The 10,213-nt window shown below is 25.5% G+C and overlaps 1 protein-coding gene across 1 annotated transcript; it reads left to right on the forward strand.

The window, feature by feature from the left end:
* Positions 1-7,141: 7,141 nt before the first annotated feature.
* LOC127250375 (uncharacterized) lies at positions 7,142-9,386 on the forward strand. The gene is made up of 3 exons (XM_051273637.1): positions 7,142-8,082; positions 8,172-8,364; positions 8,569-9,386. Exons 1-3 carry the CDS (start codon positions 7,702-7,704, stop codon positions 9,090-9,092), a joined length of 1,098 nt encoding a protein of 365 aa, XP_051129594.1. The 5' UTR covers positions 7,142-7,701; the 3' UTR covers positions 9,093-9,386.
* The last annotated feature ends 827 nt before the right edge of the window (positions 9,387-10,213 follow it).

Genomic DNA, 10,213 nt, shown 5'->3' on the forward strand with positions numbered 1-10,213 from the left:
TTCAATATATGTATTTTTTTTTAACTCTCTTTATGAATTAATTATATAAATATTAGTGTTAAAAAAATACAAATATACACATATTAACATAATATATATAAATATATTTCATTTATTTTTATATTATCAGCATAATTTTTCATATCTAATATAAAAATTATATTTATAAAAAATATATATATACAAAGTAAACAAATCTTTTGTTGGTTTTATTTTCATACACCAATCTACATATTTCCTATTAGAGTAAAAATGATTTCATAGAAAATATCAATTTATTTTTTAATTTCACATAAATTAAATATATACTTTTATTTTGTACATAGATTACCAATTGCAAATTTATCAAAGCAAATTCTTTTTTTTTGGGGGGGTGGGGGGGGGGGGCGGTTGCAATAATATTTTGAATAGAAATTTTTTAATTAAAAATAATTATTTAATTTAATATATAAAAAAATTAATATAATATTGTAAATATAAAAATACTAATTTTAATGTAATACAATATTTAAAAAATATTAATTTGACCTGGTTTAATTTTAATTTTTTTTTTTTTTTTAAAAAAAAGAAATAATTAAAATCTGGAAATATATATATATATAGCCATAAACATTGCAAAAGAAAGATGTATGTAGATGTAGCGGTTGTAACTTATTGTACATAGTCAAAATGTGAAAACCAATAATGCAGGCATGTTCAATTAAATAAATAAAATTAATAATTGCAAAACTAATTAATTAATTAATATGTTAAATAAATAAATTAAAATAGCTGACGCACATCAATCAATCGATGAGGGCACTCTCTGGTCCATACACCTACTTCTCCTATTATTATTATTACTCCGTCTCTCCTATATACCATTTTCACGTTGCCGTTTTTGTCCGTCCTACGTACCATATTACTTTTTTTTTTGAAAAATAATTACACATTTTAATCTCATTTTAAATTTTTTAATTTTAATTAAACTTTTAATTTATAATTATTTATATTATAGGATAATTATTTGATAATTATTTTCACTAATACATTCTTAATTATCTACTAATTACATCCCTCCTAAAATACCGTGTATACGGTGTAGCAGACACAGTATCTGAGACGGGAGAGTATTATTATTATTACTTTATTCGTTCTATTTAATTTAATTTGTTACTCTTTTTATTTTTGTCCGTGGTTCATAAATTATTTTTCTTTTAAATATAATTATACATTTGAATTACATTTTAAATTTCACAATTCATTATTTTTTATTTTAATTAAACTATTTAATTGTCTAACTATCAATCTACAATTATTTATACACATTTGATTAGAAATATAGTATTTCAAATAATAATATTTAATTAATTAATAATAATAAATTATGATACTATTTTATTATTTTATTAAGAAATATTGTTGGTCATTTAAAAATTAAGATTACTATATATATTGATTAAAAAAATTTAGAATATATATTTGAATATTTTAAAAATTATATTTCAGTAAAAATATATAAAATATAAATATTATTGGTAGATAATAAATTTTATTTAAATATATAAAATTTTATTTATTATTAATATTTCTTCGGTTCAGTAAAAAAATATACTACATAATATAATTAAATCAAAATTATTTTTTTATTTATAATTAATATAAACCAATTTTGTTAAAAAAAATAACAAGTTTTTAAGCGAGTTATACATGTAAAATATTATAAATTTAATTAAATTGATTTATTGTATTTATTAAGTATTATTAATATTGCTAAATTTACTAAAATAGAAAATATCAACTATAATGAAATTGGAGGAATATAATTTATTTAGAATTTTTTATTTACAATATTGGATTTAATAATTATACTTTAAAATTAAAATCAAAATTAAAAATACATTATAATTTTACTTAATTGACTATACCAAATCTTAGTGTAGTTGCATTGTTCGATTGGGTGGGGACAAATTATAGAATTATTGATCAATTAAAAATACATTTTTACATGGGTTGTTGTATTTTAAAGTGAGAGGGATATTTTGATTCTTTTTTTATTTTTTTAAATAAAAAATAAATATTGAATATAATATTTTTTAAAATAAAATTAATTATTTGATATAAATTTTTAAATGTCCACTTTATGAAGTAGTATTATATAGGGCCGTGACAAGGACTAAAATAAAATTAAACAAACACCTCTCAATTTTAATACTCTCTCCGTCTCATAACATAGTACTCTCTCCGTCTCAAAATTAACTATTATTTGTTTTTTGCACGTAGTTTTAGAAATATTAGTATTATATTGGGATATAGTAGGAATAAAGTAGAAATGACTAAAATAATCTTATTAGTACGTGTGATATAGAGGTAATGACATTTGTGTAATATATTGTAAGTTGTAAGGGTATTTGTAATGTTAGAGTACAGTTACTAAAAAAAGAAATGGATACTTTGTTATGGGATGGACTAAAATGGAAAAATGGATACTTTGTTATGGGACGGAGGGAGTATTTATTTTTTTCATTTTAGTCTGTCCCATAACAAAGTATTCATTTTTTTTTAGTAACTGTACTATCTATCTAATAGTACAAATACCCTAACAACTTACAATATATTACACAAATGTTATTACTTTTATATCACACAATACGAATAAGATTATTTAAGTCATTTTTACTTTATTCATACTATATCCCAATATAATACTAATATTTCTAAAACTTCGTGCGAAAAGCAAACAAATACATAATTATGAGAGAGTAAATACTTTTCCCTGTGTAAAGTAGCTAAGCTAATCATTTACGTTTTATATAAAAAAAATTTATATACAAAATTATTATCATCATTTATATGAAATATCATATTAAAAATAATTTCGATCAAACCCAAAATAAAAGAATAATAATTTTCATTAATCTAAAATTATTATTTTGACAGGCTAAGAATGTTTCCACATATCATGTTTAATTTGTATCATTTTTTTGAAAAGATTTGATTAATAATAAAATAATTTAAAATTTTAAAAATAAGTATAACATTCAAAATAATTTATTAAATATTTATTTATTACCAATTCTATTTGTTATTGGAAGTTCAGTACGGTTAGTTAGAACGAATTGTTGTTTGGTTGATGGTCAAACTATGATGTAATATATATTTACAAAAAAAAAATAAAAATAAAAATAAAATAAATACTCTCTTTCTTTTTTTAAAAAAATTTATAATATAAATACATAATCAACATTGAAAAATACGAAGATTTAATTTTATATAATTACATTTATTTATTTAAGAAATATATATATACTCTGTTTCATATCCAGATATTTATTTATTTTTTTTGCACGAAATTTTAGAAATATTAGTATTATATTGGAATGTAATAAGAATGAAGTATAAATGACTAAAATAACCTTATTAGTTATTAGTATTGTGTGATATAAAAATAATAACATTTGTGTAATATATTGTAAATTGTAAGGATATTTGTAATGTTAGGTAAATAGTACAATTATTAAAAAAAAAATTGATACTTTATTATGAGACGAACTAAAATGAAAAAATAGATATTCTATTATGGGACGAAGTGAATATATATATAGTATTATAAATAGGTCTATATTGAAATTTTATATATATAAAAAAAATTACTCCATTTAAGATGAATAAAAAAAAACTAGTGTGTCTAAAATTAAATATAATAATAATACTCCATCCGTCCCATGTAATATGGATGTATTACTGTAGACATGGAAATTTAGGTAAAGTATAATTAATAAGTAATTAAAAATATATTAATAAAAATCATTATTATTTAGTAAAAATAATTATAGATTAAAATTAAAATAAGTAAATAGTTTAATTAAAATTAAAGAAATTATAAAATTTAAAATTTAAATTGCGATTAAAGTGCATAATTATATTTTCAAAAATAAAAAAGACAAATTATGTGGACAAACAAAAATAGAAAATAAGGACAAATTATGTGAGACGGAGGAGATGAAGTAATAACAATAATAATAATTGTATTCCCTAAGGGAGATGCAAACAAAGTACTAACTACTGAGGGGAGTGGTTGATTGCCTTTATTGTGATTTATTTTTGGGTTTTTGGAACTGTCCATCAATATTTATATTTATATTTATATTATTAAATTAAATTAAATTAAAAATAATAATTGTGGGCCATCACTTACATCATATTGAAGAGTAATCCGCTGCCTACCCTACAACATATGTTTCAATATTTTATGCAAACCTAAAATTATACCTAATATATATCTATAGGGCTACCGTAATTTTTTGCTCTTTTTTCTTTTATATTATTTTATTTTTATTAGATAATATAAATAATCGTCTCGCATATAAAAATTTAAGCGGTAAGTAACACGTAAATGATTAATTCACCTAAAAATATAAATTATTAAGAATATAAATTATTTATTTATTTATTTATAAACGGGTATCAAGTAATCTGATCATAAATATCATCTAACATAGTATCAGAATTATAGATCTCGTCTTCGAATTCCACCACCCTAATTGTCGTCATTCACGTGCAAATTTCGTATGATAGCAGTCATTTATACTATCTAACATTTTTTAATGCAAAATTGAATGTGTGTTTGATTTTAAATTCAAATAAATAATGCTCATTTCGCCATGTAAAAATATGTTCATTTGATCTGAATATTAATTTTAATATAATGTGTTTTTTTTTTTATAATAAAAAAATAGAAATTTTGGTTAAAAATGATAACTAATAGTAAAAAATAGAGAAATTGACACGTATTTTTTTATAACAAACAAATAAGAAAAAATGTGCATTTTTTTTTTATTATATATGGAATAATATTCAATACAAAATCTCATAAAAATATATGCTATTCGTCTCAATTCAATATCCTATTTTGTTTTTACGGTAAATTAATACTATTATATAATAATATTTTATTAGTTAGCAAATATATATATAAAATAATTTTGACATTTTTACTATTAAAAATAAAAATATATATACTATAAAGAATTATGAATATTTTGATATTTTATATATAATTATTTTCATTATAATTGAAAATTGATAATTTTTTTAATGAAACTGACGATAATGATAAAAAACGTACATTGAGTATGGAATAATTTTTTTTATATTTTTAATTAAAATATTATTTGAATTAAAGTTTAAATGTTTAAATAAAAAAAATTAATTCGAAATCAAAGTCAAATAATATTTTAATAATAATTTATGGTATTTTTTCCTTTATGTAAAATAGTACTATTATTTTATCTTATGTTCTAATATGATATGATAGTAGCTTGTGCTATACAAAGACTATTTTGCTTTTATATTCTAATATAATGGGATAATATTTTGTGGTACTTTTGTATATAAAAATATTTTTTTTTCTTAATTTTTAATCAGTACATCATATAATAAATACTCTATTGTGTTTATTATATTATTTTATTTATTACATGAATTTTTTTTTGTGTTAATATAATATTTGTATAAAATATTCTCATTGTTCAAAATTGATAGTTGGTTATAAATTAAAATTTAAATTACGTCAGTTTTATACAAATAAAAAAATAAAAAATATTTTAAATAATTTTTTGAATAAAATAAAAAATAAATACTTGATCAATTATTTATTTTTATAGTTTTAAAGAATTAAGATAACAATTTGTCTAAAAAAAAACTGTAAAATAAATGATTAATCAATTATGTATTTATTTATTTATTTTATTGAAAAAAAAAACTATTTAAGATATATGATCTATTTTATTTGTATAAAAATTGCATTATTGAATTTATATTTACAATCAAATATCAATTTTGGACGAAAATAGTGTTTTATGCAAATTTTACATTAAAACAAGACAATTTCACGCAATAAATAAAATATTGGATGTTTTATGTATTTTATTAAAATACAATGGAGTGTTATATAATTTAGCAAATTTTAATTTGATGTAATATTAATGTAAATAGGTGTAAATTCGAAGGGTGCGTTTGTTTTTGCGTTTTGGGTTAAATAGGTAATATTAAAATAATGAATATATGTATGTATTAATTATTTTTAAAAAATGTGTTAGAATTTTTTTTTAAAATTTCAACACCCAAGTATTTGTACTGCGTAATGTGATCCACCAATACTAAAAAAATAAATAATTTTTTTTTTTCTCCAGGCTATATTAAATGTGGAGATTAATTTTAGGGGTATATTAATTTTCTAAATTCATAAACAATGTTATTCATTAGTATTATAAGGCACTAATTGAAGTATTTTTATAATTTTTTTTTTTAAATTTATACTATGTTTTGATATAATAATTAATACTCTCTCCGTCCAGCTAGAAAGTATACATATTTCTATTTTGGGACGTCCAATTACAAAATAAATATTTAATTAAATACCTTATTTTTTTTCACAAATACCCATACTTTACATCACATCATTACTTTTACATAAAAAAACAAGGTAAAAATGGCATTATACTATTTTTAACTACCCATTATAATTAAAATACTTTTATTTCTTAAACATCACGCCAAAAGCAAATGTATATTTTGTGTGTGGACGGAGGGAGTATTAAAAAATAAATAAGCAAAAATTAAATGAGACTTTTAGAATCGGACGAATGTAGTATTAATTTGTGCTCGAAATCATAAAAAATAAAAAGAAAAAAAGAACTATGAATATATAAATGGTTGTGATATATTTGTAAATAAAGTATAATATTGTCTAGTAATAAATTAAAAAATATGTACAAATTATTTATTAATCGACAAAAGATAGTAATGCATATGATTGTTTTATTAAATTAAATAAGGTCTAATGTAAAAACCAAAGAAAAAAAAGAAAAAAAAAGACACTTGGTAGTATGGAATAATTAATAATAATTGAAATTTTATTACTATTATTTTTTTTTAAAGTTAGCATGTCCTTCGTTGAAAAATACGTGGCACCATTAGTGGACACGTGTTCAAATTCTAGTGGATTGGGTTTCAAGACCACAAAATTGGGCCGCAGAGGATCATAGCCCGGATTTGAAACTTATCATTGCCACGTAAGAAGACACGTGGCGGGTATGTCCATGTCAGCAAGGAAGGTTTCTATATAAACCCAACACCCATTTTAAGGTCGCATACAGCCAAAAACCATTTAAAAAAAAAAGAAAGAAAGGAATCAAAGAGAGAGAGAAAAAGAAAAAAAAAAAAAAAAGTTGAAAACTCTGCGCCAAGTAACATCTAGTCGTCGGCGATGGAAACTCGCCGGAAAATGAGATTTCCGGCTTCATTCACCTACAAGTACAATGCTCCTGTCTCGTTTCATCATCGTCATGTTTTCCACGAAAAGCCATAACCGGAAGCTGAAAATATCTCTTTCGTTTTCGTTTTTTTTGCGGATGGAAAGCGAGTGCTTTGTCCTGTTCTTATTTTTGTGAGTAAATATTGGTGTTGATCTATGGTGTTAATGAGTAGGTTTTGGTTATCGGATTATTTGAGGTTGGATTAACGAGTGGGGAACCGTGGGCGATATTTTGAATTGACTGATTTGGCTAGCTTTTGGTTTCTGGAATTGAAGTCTCTGGAGAATTGTTTTTGTCAAATGTTCTGTAAAGTTGCTTTCTAGAAGCTCCGATTTGATGTTCAGACTGTATAGGGGAAGGAAGAGCAGTTAGGTCTGACTGTAGAGTGTTTTTGGTTGGAAAAATGCCTTTTCCGATGAGAATCCAGCCGGTCGATTCAATTCGGAGCGATGTTGCTAAACCGCCGGTGTTGAAATCTCGGCTGAAGCGGCTGTTTGACCGTCCGTTCAACGGCGTGCTAAGGATTGCATCTGCGGAGAAGGCTGCCGCCGGCGAAAAGGACGGCGGCGCCGGTGCGGTGCCGGAATTTGAACCAAGCACTGTTTGTTTAGATAAAATGGTTCAGAATTTCATCGAAGACAACAACAACGAGAAGAAATGCGGCCGGAATCGCTGTAATTGCTTCAACGGTAACAGCAACGACAGTTCCGACGACGAACTTGATTTCTTCTCCGACTCGCTATCCGCTAATTCTTCGTTCAGCGATCCCTCGGACTCGCTCAAGGTGAGAAATCTCCTGATTTGTTCGACTAATTTTGTGTTCTTCTCCGCACTTGTTCTTCGTCTCTAATCCGAACCTCTCACTATCTGTAGGCTTTGATTCCTTGCGCGAGCGTCGCAGAGAGAAATTTATTGGCAGATGCATCGAAAATCGTTGAGAAGAACAACAAAACTTGCAAAAGGAAAGACGATTTGAGGAAATTGGTCACCGACGGCTTAGTTGCGCTCAGTCATAACGCTTCACTCTGCAAATCCAAATGGGAAAAATCATCCTCCATTCCAGCAGGTAACTCTAAATCTCATTCTGTTCCAGCCTTCATTCTCCGAATCTCTGAAAATTTCTACAGTTCTTCGAATTTCAAAAAACGAGTTATATCTTCCGATTCGGTGGTTCTGGAATCATCTAGAACCACTCGAATCAGTTTCGATCGATTGATTAATCGAAACTCAAATTTCCTAAAATGAAATCTAAATTCTCCCCATCCTTCAGGCGAGTACGAGTACATCGACGTCCTAATAGACGGCGAGCGTATCTTAATCGACGTAGATTTCCGATCGGAGTTCGAAATCGCCCGATCGACGAGCAGCTACAAGGCGATTCTCCAACAGCTCCCCTACCTCTTCGTCGGAAAATCCGACCGCCTCCTCCAGATCGTCTCCATAGCCTCCGACGCCGCCCGTCTCAGCCTGAAGAAGAAAGGAATGCACATTCCGCCATGGCGGAAAATCGAGTACCTCAAATCCAAATGGCTCGGCCCCCATACCCGCATCTCGCCGCCCAAATCCTCCGACCCTACCCGAGAACCCGAACCCGACACCCTCGAATACGAAGTCGGCGAATTGAACCTGATCTTCGGCGAGGATTCAGCTTCAACAGACGAGGCGAAATCGCCGGCGAAAGATCCTCCGCCGGAGATGACGTGGCAGCTGCCGGCGGTGAAACCGAAGAGTTTCGACCGGGGAAATAAACCGGTCGTCACCGGCTTGGCCTCTCTACTCAGAGAGAAGCTCTAAATAATTTTGGCTTTCCCATTTTGCCCCTACGAGTAATTTTTTTAAATCAAAACAAAAAACAAATATATATATATATATATATATAAATAGATAAAAGAAAACGGTCCAGAATTAAATCAGAGGTATGATTATCTTCAGTGGAGAGAAATTTTGTAAATTTAAAATTTTCCTTTTTGTTATTCCCCTTATCTTTTTCACAGAAGGGTTTTTTATGTAAAAAAATCACCCCCACCCTAAAATAAATAAATCCCTTTTTGTAATTTAATAATTTATAACAGTGTGTTTATGATATCATATCCAGTTGTTTCCTGGTATGGAAACACAAGGGATATATTGCAAGCATTTTGAGGTCTTGGTGTGATTAAAATCCATAGGAAAAAGTGTCCTAAACTTTAAAAAATGTAGAGAGAGACAAAGAGGAGTGAGAAGGGTCTCGTGCCATATGGGAAAGCGTGAAGAGGAGGCAAAGAGTCGAGGTAAGTGTCATTACAATAATGTGATATTCTCTCTTTTTTTTTTTTTCTTTTTTTTTTTTCTTTTTTTTTTTTTTTCAGATTTTGGGATTGAATATTTGAGTAGTAAAAAATAATTTGAATAATTGTTTGATGTGATATAAATAAATATTAATATAATAAAAAAAATTATTTGATATAATACTTTTTCAAGAAAAAAAAAATCTAAATAGCAAAAATTTATAATAAAATTTAAAAAAAACACATAAAAATAATATTTAAATATGATATTTTATTAAAAAAATCGTAATATATATATTTTTTAATTAAAATCTGTATAGGCCGAATAATATTAATGTTGATTTAAAATAATAATCAAATAACAAATCCAAATTATTTTATACTCTCTGTCTAATACTTCCCTCCGTCCCAAAAGATTTATCTTGTTTTTTCATTTTCGTCCATTTCAAAATAATTGTCTTGTTTTTTTATTTAGTAGCCGTGGTCTCTACTTTATAACAAAATTATTCCTACTTTTTCATACTACCCCTAATTATTATTCTAACATACTCTTTAAAATCCTTCAAAAAGCAAGGGCATTTTAGTCATTTATATTCTACTTTATATCCACTTTCAATTAAATATTATTATTCTTTATATTCTACTTTA

Source organism: Andrographis paniculata, unplaced genomic scaffold (assembly GCF_009805555.1).
Source record: "Andrographis paniculata isolate CXL003 unplaced genomic scaffold, ASM980555v1 Contig11END, whole genome shotgun sequence".
Classification (NCBI taxonomy): domain Eukaryota; kingdom Viridiplantae; phylum Streptophyta; class Magnoliopsida; order Lamiales; family Acanthaceae; genus Andrographis; species Andrographis paniculata.